The sequence below is a fragment of the Primulina eburnea genome, chromosome 18, assembly GCF_022965805.1.
Source record: "Primulina eburnea isolate SZY01 chromosome 18, ASM2296580v1, whole genome shotgun sequence".
In the NCBI taxonomy this organism is placed as follows: domain Eukaryota; kingdom Viridiplantae; phylum Streptophyta; class Magnoliopsida; order Lamiales; family Gesneriaceae; genus Primulina; species Primulina eburnea.
In genome coordinates, this window is record NC_133118.1 from 31,238,580 (window position 1) to 31,252,673 (window position 14,094).

General features: G+C 39.0%; 1 protein-coding gene across 3 annotated transcripts; it reads left to right on the plus strand.

Annotated features, from left to right (window-relative positions):
• Positions 1-9,207: 9,207 nt before the first annotated feature.
• LOC140819709 (uncharacterized) lies at positions 9,208-13,744 on the plus strand. 3 transcript variants are annotated; one of them, XM_073179887.1, is made up of 7 exons: positions 9,208-9,298; positions 10,118-11,681; positions 11,970-12,221; positions 12,493-12,573; positions 12,932-13,031; positions 13,143-13,351; positions 13,520-13,744. In XM_073179887.1, exons 2-7 carry the CDS (start codon positions 10,461-10,463, stop codon positions 13,577-13,579), a joined length of 1,923 nt encoding a protein of 640 aa, XP_073035988.1. In that variant the 5' UTR covers positions 9,208-9,298; positions 10,118-10,460; the 3' UTR covers positions 13,580-13,744. The 3 variants fall into 3 exon arrangements, with proteins under 3 accessions (XP_073035988.1, XP_073035987.1, XP_073035989.1); XM_073179886.1 differs by lacking the exon at positions 9,208-9,298 and adding an exon at positions 9,335-9,438; XM_073179888.1 differs by lacking the exon at positions 9,208-9,298 and adding an exon at positions 9,445-9,591.
• The last annotated feature ends 350 nt before the right edge of the window (positions 13,745-14,094 follow it).

Here is a 14,094-nt window from a genome sequence, read left to right on the forward strand (position 1 = left end):
TCATAAGATGCCACCTACAGAAGAGCTGAAGGGAAGAGAGTATTGTAAGTACCACAACTCTTACAATCATGCTACGAAGTCTTGTTGGGCGTTCAAGAATATCTTGCAGGACAGAATTAACAAGGGAGTTGTGAAGTTCCCTAACAAACAAGAGTCTATGGCGGTGGATGACGATCCTTTTCCCCCCGTTGCTTTGGTTAATGTGAATATGACAGATTTGAGAGATCTTCTCAATGAGAAGAGAAGGCTATCTTTTGCAGTGAAAGACCGAGTGATCAAGAAATACTGGATTCCAAAGGGTCAATTGTTTGAAGCTCATGAAAGGCACAGTGTCGATGGAATGCCAATAGCCCAACAGCGTTTCCCTAGAAGTGTTGGTGAATCCGCGGCCTTTAGGCCGAGGGATCAACATTTTCTTGAAAGACCAGTGATGGAGAAGCAATGGTTCAGAGGGGAGTCATCTCACAGTCATCACCAAAGGTATTCAAACAGGAGAAATTCATGTGAATTTGAGTCAAGGAGGGTGGAAACCAGAAAAGTATCAGCTGATCACGGCAGAGAACGGCGTTCATACGAAATCACAAAAGGAAAAATGATTGAGAATAGTGGAATAAAGCCAAGATACGTTCTTCCAGCCAGAGGGGAGTTCAGTGAGTCTTGGAGAGTGGCCCAACACAAAAAGTTCCCTAGGCCACCGACTAGGACACAAAAGAGACGACTGTTGAGAGAAAGAGCTATTGCAAGAAGAGAGGAGTTCGCTAAGCTGAAGAATGAATCCAAAACTGATGTTCCAGTCTCCAATGAGCCAGTGGGGAGTAAATCTAAGTTTGGAAGATCGGCTACTGAGGACAAGTTTGTTGAAGACGATGATGATTTATTAAGCGAAGAGGATGATCAAGCAAGGAAATCAATTAATTTTCGCGTTGGGGAATTTCACATCACTGTGGATTGTGCCACTGGAGTGGTGATACTACCCGAGATATTTAAAATGGTAGAAGAAGGGAACGGGGAGTTGATACCCCATGAATCGTCGCAAAAAGAAGATCAGGCAATTAAACTCCCCGAAGGGAGTTCAAAAGTGATTATCAAGGAGGATCACCGAAACAAGCCTCAGCAGGTGATACTTGAAAAGCCTACACCGGCCATGACCAAGCACATAAGGCCGTTGTACATCAAAGCCCACTTGAATGGGAAGCCAGTGTCTAGAGTGTTGATTGACAATGGCTCAGCAGTGAACGTTCTCCCAGTAAGAATGTTGAAAAATCTAGGCAAAAATGAAGAAGACTTGATCCCTTCAGAAGTTTCGGTTGCTGCATTTACAGGGGAAACTACCAAGACCATTGGGGTACTCCCCGCCGATGTTACTGTGGGGAGTATGTCATCTTTATGTGCATTCTTCGTGGTAAACTCCTCCGCCAACTTCCAAGCGTTGTTAGGCAGAGATTGGATCCATGCAAACCAGTGCATACCATCCTCAATGCACCAACTGTTGTTATTTTGGAAGGGGGATGACGTGGAGGTCGTAGAAGCGGATGGACAACCGTTCCAAACAAGTGCAAGTGCAGTAGAAGCCAGATATTATAATGGGGATTTTGGGCCCATCAAAATCCGTAGCAATAGCAAGAAAGAAAATCCACTGTACATGCAAACACCAACTCCAAGCTCGGTGTTGGAAAGAATCCTCAAACCTACCGTTATCGTGCCATCGAGGCCGATAATTCAGCCACTGATTGAGGAGATTGATGATTGATTCGAACCAACGAAGAAAGGAGGTAGCTGCAACCTCTATATGGAAGGCACATGTGCAGCAAGTACTGGAAAAACTAAAGGAAGAGGAAGCATGGGACACTTATGGAACTGAAGTGGTCCAAGAAGAAGAATACGAAAATGATGAGCTCCAAGTCGATGAGTTGTTGATGGCGCCATCTCAACTGGAAGATGGCCAACATGAAGTTCAAGACCCATTGGAAGAGATTAACTTGGGGGAGCTTGAGAATCCAAAAGTTGTATATGTGAGTAAGTTACTGGAAGAGCAGTTGAAGCAAGACTTGATCAGCATGTTGAAGGAATACAAAGATTGTTTTGCATGGGGTTATGATGACATGCCAGGGTTGGACCGAAAATTGGTCGAACATCGACTTCCACTCAAAGAAGGTTTCAAACCATTTCAACAGTCATCTCGTCGCATGTCAAAAGAAGTTGAATTGAAAGTGAAAGAGGAAGTTGAGAAATTGTTGAAGGCCAAGTTTATAAAGCCAATCCGATATACCGAGTGGCTTTCAAACATTGTGCCAGTAATGAAAAAGAATGGTAAGGTCAGAATATGCATCGACTTCCGAGACTTGAACTGTGCAACTCCCAAGGATGTGTATGTAATGCCGATACCTGATATGTTGATTGATTCAGTGGCTAGACATGAGATGTTATCTTTCATGGATGGATTCTCGGGCTACAACCAAATCAAAATAGCTGAGACTGACACTCACAAAACAGCATTCAGATGCCCGGGAGCTGTTGGTACGTTTGAATGGCTTGTTATGCCATTCGGGCTAAAGAACGCGGGAGCCACGTATCAAAGAGCCATGAACTCCATCTTTCATGACATGATAGGACATCATATTGAAGTATATATAGATGATATAGTTGTAAAGTCTAAACAAGCTACTGATCACATTGAGCACTTGAGGAAGAGTTTCCAAAGAATGAGGCAACATGAATTGAAGTTAAATCCATTGAAATGTGCATTTGGCGTGAAGGCAGGAAACTTTCTGGGATTTCTTGTGCACCAGAGGGGAGTTGAAGTGGATAAAAACAAAGCCAAAGCCATTATGGAAGCAAATCCGCCTAGAAACAAGAAAGAGTTGCAACGCTTCCTTGGGCAAGTGAATTACCTGAGGCGTTTTATCTCTAACCTTGCAGGGAAGACAAAGGAGTTTTCACAGCTGTTGAAGCTCAAAGACAGCGGGGAGTTCAAATGGGAGGAATCGCATCAGAAAGCTTTTGATGTGATCAAGGGTTATCTATCTAACCCACCTGTTCTGATGCCTCCCAGGTATGGAATGCCCCTTAAATTATACATCTCTGCTGCTCATGAGTCAATTGGATGCCTACTAGTTCAAAATAATCATGAAGGAAATGAACAAGCCATCTATTATTTGAGTAGATTCCTTACTCCAGTAGAGGTGAAATACTCTGTGATTGAAAAGCTATGCTTAACACTGTATTATGCATGTACTAAGTTAAGACATTATTTAATTCAATCAAGAGTGTTTGTGGTGGCTAAAACCGATTTGATTAAATACATGCTTAATAGACCCATCCTCTCTGGGAGAATTGGCAAATGGTCTTTAGCATTGGCCGAGTTTACATTGACATATTATCCCCAAAAATCAGTAAAAGGCCAAGCTATCGCCGATTTTTTAGCTGATCACCCTTCACTTGATGAGTTTATTGGAGAACATGTTGGATTTCCAGTTTGTGGAGTGGGAGTTCAACCCTGGGAGTTGAAGTTCGATGGATCAAGTACAGAAACAGCAGCTGGAGCTGGTATTGTGATCACCTCCCCAAGAGGTGTGAAAACCGCTCTATCCTTTAATTTGAATTTCCCATGCACCAACAATCAAGCGGAATACGAAGCACTGGTCATTGGATTGGAAATTCTGAAAGACTTAGGTGCAAGAGAGTTATTGATATCAGGGGATTCTCAGCTGGTACTCAAACAGCTGTCAGGGGAGTTCAAATGCACAAGTTTGTCCTTAGCTCCTTACTATACCGCTGCATCCCAACTGCTAGATGATTTCGAGGAAGTGTCATTAGTACACGTCCCAAGACAAGAAAATTGGGAGGCAGACGAGTTGGCACAGGTTGCTTCGGGATTGAAGATGTCTCCGGAACTTACACACAGGCTGGTGTTGATTCAAAAGAGAAACCACCCTTCAATTCAGCAAAGAGGGATTCAGGTAGATACGCTCAACTTGGATATAAACTTAGCTGGTGACTGGAGGGATGACATAAAACAGGTGCTAGAATCAACCGGGAGAGATATTCCACGTGGTTTAAAAATGAGAGCTCTTAATTACGTTTTAGTGGAGGGTGATTTGTACAGGAAAGGGCTAGATGGTCTGCTTCTCAGATGCATAGGCTTCCCAGAGGCTTTGGAGATCATGAAGCAAGTTCATGAGGGAGTGTGTGGAGCGCATCAATCTGGAATAAAGATGAGATGGTTGATAAGGAGGTATGGCTACTATTGGCCATCCATCCTGAAAGATTGCATCAAATATGCTAAGGGATGTCAGCCATGTCAGAGACACGGGAACATCCAAAGAATTCCAGCGGATGAACTTCACAGCGTTGTCAAACCATGGCCATTCAAAGGCTGGGCCATGGACTTAATAGGGAAAATCTACCCTTCATCATCTAAAGGCCACTCGTTCATCCTTGTGGCTACAGATTTTTTCACCAAATGGGTAGAAGCAGTGCCCTTGAAGAAAGCGGAGCAAGGGGATGTTATTAACTTTGTGAAAGAGAATATTATTCATAGATTTGGAATTCCAGAGTCATTGACCACAGATCAGGGAACTATGTTCACAGGCTCAGATATGAGGGAGTTTGCAGAAGACTATGGAATTAAATTGATAAACTCATCCCCTCATTACCCACAGTCCAACGGGCAAGCCGAAGCGTCAAATAAAGTGTTGATAAAGATTCTACAAAAGATGATGGAAGAGAATCCTAGGGATTGGCCAAGGCTATTATCAGAAACTCTGTGGGCATACAGGACATCCAAGAGGACTGCCACTGGAGTGAGCCCTTTTTCCCTTACCTTTGGCCATGATGCAGTGCTCCCATTGGAGATTATGGTGCCATCAATGCGAGTGGCAAAGCAAAATGAACTTTCCCTTGAGCATTATAATGAAGCAATGATCATGGAACTAGAAGAACTAGATGAGTTGAGAATCCAAGCGTACAATGCTTTGCTGTTACAGAAACAGAAAGTGGCAAGAATCTACAACAAAAGAGTTAACAAGAAAAGTTTCCATGAAAGAGAAATAGTGTGGAAGACCATACTACCACTAGGAACAAAGGATAGGGAGCTGGGCAAATGGTCTCCCAACTGGGAGGGACCATTCAAGATACATAAGGTGTTAGACGGAAATGCATATTGGCTATCAAGCATAGATGGCCATCCACACAAAAGATGCATAAACGGCAAGTATCTCAAGCCCTATTTTCCGAGTATGAGGGAAAAAGTAGGAAGATCTTGCGAGTAAAGCAATCACAAAGGCTAATCTTCAGTGGGGAGTTGGCATTTTTCAGTGGGGAGTTGGCATTTTTCAGTGAGGAGTAGGCCTTCAGGGCCATTTTTTTAATATTAAGTTCCTGATTTCAAGGTGTCACGTGATGTAGGCCTTAGGGCCACTGAAATAAATATATGTTTATGATTCAACAATAAAATTGATAAGAGAGAGTGGGACAGTAAGCCACTTTCATTCATCATTTTTAGGCCCTTTGTTTCACTAGGGAGTCGGCCTTATGGCCACTTATTTTCAATGTTTTTATGGTATCAGAAATAATGGTGAAGTGGACCGTACCACCATTATATAAATTGGTTGTTTGCGTGTGCAGTGACAGGCCCATGAAGTAGGCCTTCAGGCCACTTAGAATAGGGCAAGAAAGAAACATACCGAGCGGGGAGTTGGGCTCACCGAACGGAACAACGAATAATAATGAAGAACAGAAGAGAACAAGGGCGTTATGCGAACCCCAAGAGAACCCAGAAGTGGAATTTGGTATTGAAATAGGCTATCTAGCCATTTTTGTACGGTTTTTAGCTTCATGTTGTAAAATTTTGTTTTAAGTAGGCCGTAAGGCCACTAATGCAAATATTTGTTGGTTATGATTCAAAAAACGAGAAAGACCAATGAAAGTTGGCCAGTAGGCCACTTTTATCATATTGGATTCATTGTGTTTCGATAGAGAATCAAGGAAAAGAATAATCTCGAGTGGGGAGTTTTAGACCAATCTATGGTTTTGATTGAAGATATTGAAATGAGTTGGGTTAAGTGGATTAAGAACGAATAGAAACTCCTTTCCAACATCCAATACACAACATCACATACAAACCCACCTTCATTCCACATCCATCACCCGACAACCACAACATCAAACCAACAGTCAACAAATACAAAGCGGAGTCACCGCATGCAAGAACAGTAAGTAAATGTGTATGTGGGAAAGGGGTCCAACTGAAGTGCAATGCATGCAAATGGCTGCTTGGGTAGGGGGAATGTGACCCAAGTGATGTGCAACACACAAAGAAAATATTAGAGTTACCTCTTGGCTGCCAATTCATGGTCATATGCACGTTTGTTGAACAAGGGAGCTAGTGATCTAGCGGGGAGTTATGCCAACACATGGCTTGAATCAGTTGTTTGTCGGTGGGGTGCACAAAACCATCCAACTCCCCGCAGGAACTCGATACTAGCAAAGGAACAAAGGGCAGTGACATGTAAACATCTACAAGGAGCCAACATGGAAATGACATAGAGTAACATGACAGTGATCAATATTGTGGCAAAACAAGTCGTCATTCCCTCAAATTTCTCTAGGCGAGTCAAAGTGCCTCAAGGTTAATCATACAAGGCAGGAAGAAGAAACCAAATTGTATTGCATAAGATTCAAGAAACGGGCAGTACATTTACCAATGGCCATAGAGGTTGGAGTCATGAGTAGGGGCAGACAGTGGTGACTCGTGCTTGAAGCTTGAGCGACGACCTCAGTTGGGTACCCGAGCGGAAGAACTATGACATAGATGTAAGAAGCATCGGCACATACATGACACATGCATGTTGGTATCACAAGAAGACTTCATGAACATAACAAGTTTGGGTCTTGCAAATGTTTATGTATTTTCATTGGAACAAATTCACAAACACCATTAGGGCACAATGATGAGCAGAATGACTTCTTGGTTGGAACAACTAACGTAAGATTCATCAATTACCTGGTAGGGATTGACGGTACTGGTCATGGTCGACGGGGAGTTAAGCTTGGTGTTGCTTTCTACTCAGCTTACTTGGTTGCTGAGAAGGTTACTGTAACTACTTAACATTATAATGATTATCGGTATGTATGGGAGTCTCAAGCTAGTGGCTCATTCACTGTTACCAGATAGGCTCATCTGCGAAAACATGAGGAGATCTAAAAGAGGACCAGCTGGAATACCTTGAGGAATGCAGGTTGAAGAGTTTGGTCAAGAAGCACTTTGAGTTTATTAGCTACCCAATCTCTCTTTGGGTGGAAATGACTACAGAAAAGTAGTTCTCTGAATGCAGGGATGAGGAAAGAAAAGTTGAAGACAGAGAAATAAGAATAAAGCGGGCTGTAGAGTTTTTGAATCTGAAAGGGAATTGGCTGTGAAAAATCCAAGAGATAATTGGGCTCGGTCCAAAATTACAAGCCCGCCTCAGAAAAAATGCTTACGGGCCGCTCCAAATGAATGAATTGAATTTGGCTACATACAAGCATTTTGGCCCACGGGCCAATGCTTGCGGGGGGCAATTGTTTGGGCTAAAAATAATTAAATTATGAAGCCCACGTTAAATTAATACAAGCCCGATTAAATTGTATGGGCCCATCAAACTTAGCAGAGCAAGCCCAGTCCATTTAAACTGATCACGAGACGTTAAGTTGGAGAAAACGTGGGAAGAATCGGGGGAAGAATCGTGGGAGGATCGAGACAGATCGTGGAATGAGAAGCGGGGAAACATGGGTCATGGGGGAGTGGAAGAAACCATATCTCACAGTGAAGAAAAAGAGTTCATCGGCGACACACAAAACACAACACAACTCTTCAACACAGACAAATCTGCAAATACTCTCTGCAAAATTTCCAATATTCAAGCAATAGTCTTTTTCAAGCTTTCAAGCATATTTCTATTTACGTCTTCTCGTTTGTAGATTTCAGCAACTTCATATTTTATATTTTTATGTCTTGTAAATTTCTACAGTTTATTGAAAATATAAACGATGTCAGAGATTTATTCCTCAAATCCCAATAGTTTTCTTTATTTTGGCGTTATAGTTGTTTTAGGAGATTAGAACCGACGATCAAATTTAGAATTCACAATCGCTTGTTTTTAGAAGTTAGATTTTATCATTTTCACACAAATCGGTGCACTTCGCACCTGGCACGCCCGCAACACCAAATATTGTGCAAACACCTATTTAGACAGACACATCACTATATTCTCCAAAATCATTTTTTAACGAAATCGAAGCTGAGCTTCACTAGATTCATCCTGAAAATACCGTGTAGTAGCTTGAGTTCGAATTCGAGTTCGAGACCCACCACCCATATATTAGGAATCTAAAAAAAATTATTTGTTGTAATTTAATTATCGTTTTTCTTTGTGGACACATACCGCACCACTTTTTGCTGCAATTTTATTATCAATTTTTTAAAACAAAAATTCAAATTTTATTATTATTATTATTATAAATATTTTCCAATATAACACAATTACCTAATTTTTTTTTATCATTATTATTATATGGTATTGTCATTAATATCGACGAGTTGAATTCTTGGCATGCCACATTTATTTACTTTGTAAAATTAAATATTCATATTTAAATCCAAATCAGTTACATATATTCAAGCACAGTATAAATTAATTGAATCTAACAAATTTTCGAGTTTACTTCGGGAACAGAGTAAAAAATTCTTCTTTCTTGGTTTCAATTTTCAAATATATATATATATATATATATATATATATATCCTATCGTGCACACCTATATAAATACTGATGAGATGTCACTGCAAACCTATCGTGCACACCTATATAAATACTGATGAGATGTCACTGCAAACCTACCGTGCACATCTATATGAACACCAATGAGGTGTCACTCATCCAATATATATATATATATATATATATATATATATATATATATATATATATATATATATATATATATATATATGCTGCTACCGGGCACACTTATATGAACAACCGATGAAGTGTCACTCATCCATTGGATATGATGAAATATAGAAAAATTGTGCGCGCGCACACACACACACACATATATATATATATATATATATATATATAATATATATATATATATATATATATATATATATATATATATATATATATATATATATATATATATATATAATGAATTAACCAAAGAATTACTAAAACCCAATAACAAATTTAGACAATGGAAAGAAAAGGTGAGAAACAGATGGAAATGCGAGGAGCCGCTAGAAGAATTTGGTTTGGTAATATTGACTTCATTTTCCTTTTTTATTTTTTCTTTTCCATGTTAATCAGCATTTTCGATATATATATATAAAAAAAACTGACATAGGAAAATAAGCAATTGATAATCTCCAGATAATGATCACAAAATGCATCAGTGGTGCGTTCTGGGAATATTTTTTTCCAGACTTTTATGCTAAAAGATTGAATCTTTATCTGTTTTTATGGTGTTGATTCACCAGTTCTTGTTGCGTTTCACGCAATATTTGTTGTTTCCATTGATGGGTTTTGTTCTTTTGCATTGTACAATCGAGTAAATACTTGGTTCAGATTTATGATTGATGAGATTGATGATTAATAGCAGAGTTTTCTTGGAGTTCTTACCATTTGAGCCTAAAGGATTTCTGGAGTCCTTTTGATTTGCATGTATTTCGTATTCTGATTCCTTTATGGAAATGATTGTGAGGAGAAAGACTTCGTTTCTAATTTGATTTCTTAATGTTTATGATTTCGATTTGATTACTGAAAATGGAAATGATTGTTGCCTTTTCTGAGAAATTCCCGTGAGAGTGTCAGTTTAGTTACGGATCGAATGAAATCAACATTGTTATTATAGAAGTTTAATCTGCGTGTGTTTTCTTTGTGCATCTGATTCACAATTTTCACTCTTCTTCCAGTGAAAAAATTCAAGTTGAAGCAATTTTGTTATGCTATTATAGCTTAAAATATTGGACTGATGAAAATTGTGATGTTGTTTTCCTAGTGTGATGTTGTTTTCCACCGTTATACTGCCATCGGAATATAATGTGATCGACTAACCATTTATGGATTTTTTTCAGGATAGATCATGTTGCGGATTGAATAATGACGCCAGCATATACTGTGAGATCTTCATATTTTGTTCTGTGTTTGAGTTGCTGGGTTGTTCAAATGGATTGGTACGTGGATTGGCATCGGTAGATAGAGGATTTTTTGCCGCTTGCCTGATCTAGTTAGAGGTGCATTGTCGTGTATATTTCTTGACAACTGAAATGTGGTACTGATGTTCTATTAGCTTTGCCCACGCCCCTTGTCAATGATCAGCAACTTAACAGGGGTAGAGGATGTTCTCTTGCGCGACTAGTTTATAAAAAAAGCAGACATTGTTTGTGAAAAGATTGAGGTTGGTTTACCAGTTTAATCATGGGATTGCCTCAAATGTCCTTTGGCAATATCAGTGAAGAAGTATCGGCATCACCAAACACCATCCTGCAAATGCCTTCTCAGCTTATCAGTGTAACTAGCTTTGACACAAGTAAAATAGAAATAAGTAGCTCAAGTAATAGAATATATGGGGACATCCTGTGTACTTCAAGGGAACTTGTAAAAAATTCGGACACTTACAGTGTTCACAAGGACGGAAAGCCGAAAATGCACAAGCCAAAGATTGATTTGAGAGAGAAGAACCATTTCATATCTCATGATGGTGGAAACAATATTCAAACTCCAGCTTCTAGGATAGTGGGTTTTGAACCTTTTGCATTTAGCAACTCCAGTCCACGTGAAGATGAATTGTCAGGTATAGTTCCATGTAGTGCGACTAAAAATTCAGGTTCTGTTATTAGGAAACGGCTATTATCGCCTTTGAATGGCATGATTTTTTCTGATGAATTTAGTGGTGAGCATTTAGAAATTGGGAACACGGGTAATCAGAGTAGTTTTCATGTCACGGGTAGCAATCATAACTTCACCTTGAAAGAGAATAAAAAAGCTCACATTGGCAACATGGACTATGCCGGTCCATCAATTTTGTCCACACCTATATTTCTTAGTAATAATGGTTTACGAGAAGAAGATTGTAAAACAAGCTCGAAGGTTGTCATAGACGGGTCTATGCTTGAAAACTCTGAACTGCTTGAGAATCTTCCATCCTCATACCACGATTTTAACTGTTACAAAGCAAAAACCGAAACACCATTTATTAATGGGGTAATGGACTTGTCTCGGGAAATTGTTGTGTCTCCACCATTATCTCTGTCTCCTCTTGGACCAAGATTTTTTAGAAAGATTAGAAATTCAAGATTATCCTGGGATTCCAAGATAGAGTTTGATGAAAGGTATATTAGTTTTAAGGATGTGGAACAGTCTCTGGAAGGAACTTTCTCTAGCTTTGTATCTTCTCAAAAAGATAGTGATTCCATAATGGCGAGCAAAGTGTTCAACGAAGATGGAAATTTACCGATTAACTTTGATATTTTGACCCCTGAAGTTTCCATACTCACACAAGGAAATAATCCAACACCTACATCTCAAAGTGCCAAGTTGGGTAGAACTTTAAGTGGACTATCTGTTAGAAGATCCTTGATCGGTTCATTCGAGGAGTCATTGCTATCAGGTCGATTAGCTTCTGGGGTGGTTAGTCAGGTATGTGCATTTCCTCTTCATCTTTTTCCTCAAAATTTAAGTGCAGCTGTAAGAAAGAATATAATTCTGTACCAAAAACTTTAATGGATATCAACAGTGATCTTTCAAAATGCACAGCCACCCAAGCATCACTTTTCAATTGGTATACAACATATGCTATTGCTCAACAATCCCCTCCCATTAACTTTTACTTGTAGAGAGAGAGATTCATGCAATATATAATTATCCAGTGGCCAAAAAGCTTTTCAACCTCATATCTTAATTTTCCTTCCTTTTTTTCTCGGGCAGAAAATCGATGGCTTCCTCGCCGTTCTGAATATTACTGGAGGAAAATTTTCTCCTCCTCCACAGAAGCTTCCATTTTCCGTAACTAGTGTAGATGGTGATAAATACTTGTTGTACTACTCCTCCATAGATCTCTCTGGCCGTTTATCTGCACCCAAATATGAAGGTCCAAAATTGAAGAGAAGCCTCAGTGCTAATGGCTCGTATGATGAAAAATCACGGCTAAGCATACCTATGAAAGGACGTGTACAATTGGTACTTCCTCTCTCTTTTGCTCCTCACACCCTGAAATTAAAATGGTTTATCGGGTGCTCAACATATGTGAAACTTCTGGACACACAAAGAACACTTCGAGGCAATGAATTGTATGATCATTAAAAATTTGTCCTGCCGATATGATTTTGATAAGGCGCTTAACATAAACAGATTTTCAAGCCAACAAACCAATTTTTATGACAGCAAAACTACTCATGAGCTGTGGTGATTAGTGTGACTTTCAGCTATGATAATCAGATTTCTTGTGCAGGTCCTAAGCAATCCAGAAAGAACGCCAATACATACATTCTTTTGTAACTACGATCTGAGTGACATGCCAGTTGGCACGAAGGTTCGTTTATTTTAATTATTTCTGGTATCACTCCACATATAACTGCCTTAATCACTATGTTTGCAGCTATAAGGACTATAATGAGTGTACATGGCATACTCATTCCGTCGTGGTGCCTTGAACTCTGCTGCTGCTTGTCATTATCTGATAACGCTTTGATTATCATCTGATCTTTAGTCAAATTCTCTGAATACGAAATATTAATTTACTTCTCTGGCTGTAGTTTTCTTGCTTAATAGCTGGCAGCTAAATAAAATTTTATACATGGTTTCATCAGTTTTGTAGTCTAGTCAAAATATATTTCCTGCATTTATCCGAAAATCAAAATCTCACCGTGATCATTTATTTCATTTAATAGACATTCCTACGTCAAAAGGCCACTATAGGTACGGATCGAAATGGAGATAAAGACTCTAGCGGAAAGAACGAGGCTCCACTCCCCTCAAATCCAAAATCAGGTATTTCTTTAGAGAATAGGGCTGTGTTTGCTGCCACACATGGGGTCTGGTGTACATAACAAAATCAGATAGTAACATTGTAGCCCGTTAAAGATTAATAAGAGAATGCAGGTTCTGGTGTTCTGCGGTACGCTCTACATTTGCGTTTCATCTGCCCCCACCGAAAGAAGTGCTTGAAAAGAGGTCAGAAATGCAGATCCAGTCCATCTTCTTTTCCTGTAAGCAGGGGCATGGACATTGAAAGGGAACGCCGCTTCTACTTGTATAATGATATGAAAGTGGTGTTCCCTCAGCGGCACTCAGATTCGGACGAGGGCAAGGTATGTGCATCTGTACTAGATTGCTGCATATAATTCTTATCATATTAAACATGTTAAAGATGTCTTCATGACATGATTGAAACATTTTTTTTATTTCTGCTGCATCTGATTAATTCTTGCTTCTTGATTGATTATCATTTTCTTAAACTCGTTGGTTCGATTATGCAGTTGCAGGTCGAGTACGATTGTCCCTCGAATCCAAAGTATTTCAACACAAGTTCAGGATGATGTTGGCCTGAAAATTCAGTTCATATGTACATAATGACATGTACACTTTTTTTCCTTGACACTTACAGGTTGTTTTCAAGTAAGCTGCTATGGGGAAAAAAATTGAAGTCAAATTGGACACAGATTTCTCACACTGGACTAATATTTGAAATAATTATATAAATGCAACTCGTCTGGAAAATATTTATGAAATCTGTATAATCCAGTTCTTGGATCATTCTTTATCAGTCGACGACAACATATTTATTTTTAATAACACATCAATTAAATAAAAAAAAATTCGCTCTTTTTCAACCTTATCATAATTTAGTTATTGAACTAATGTAATTATATATATATATATATATATATATATATATATATATATATATATATATATATATATAAGAATTTATTTATTTATGTACTACGTTACATATATGTAATGTGTTCGTCTCATGTATTTCTGATACATGTAACACGTGTGACTCGATTACTAATATTAATAAAAATTTCGCGAAAGTTCGGCTAAATAT

What these genes read in the sequence shown, in the direction of transcription:
- LOC140819709 (XM_073179887.1), top strand. Translation starts at nt 10,461, where the DNA reads ATGGGATTGCCTCAAATGTCCTTTGGCAATATCAGTGAAGAAGTATCG. An exon ending in ACATGCCAGTTGGCACGAAG is followed by an intron (nt 12,574 to 12,931) that starts GTTCGTTTATTT and finishes TTCATTTAATAG; the next exon opens with ACATTCCTACGTCAAAAGGC. An exon ending in CCCCTCAAATCCAAAATCAG is followed by an intron (nt 13,032 to 13,142) that starts GTATTTCTTTAG and finishes AAGAGAATGCAG; the next exon opens with GTTCTGGTGTTCTGCGGTAC.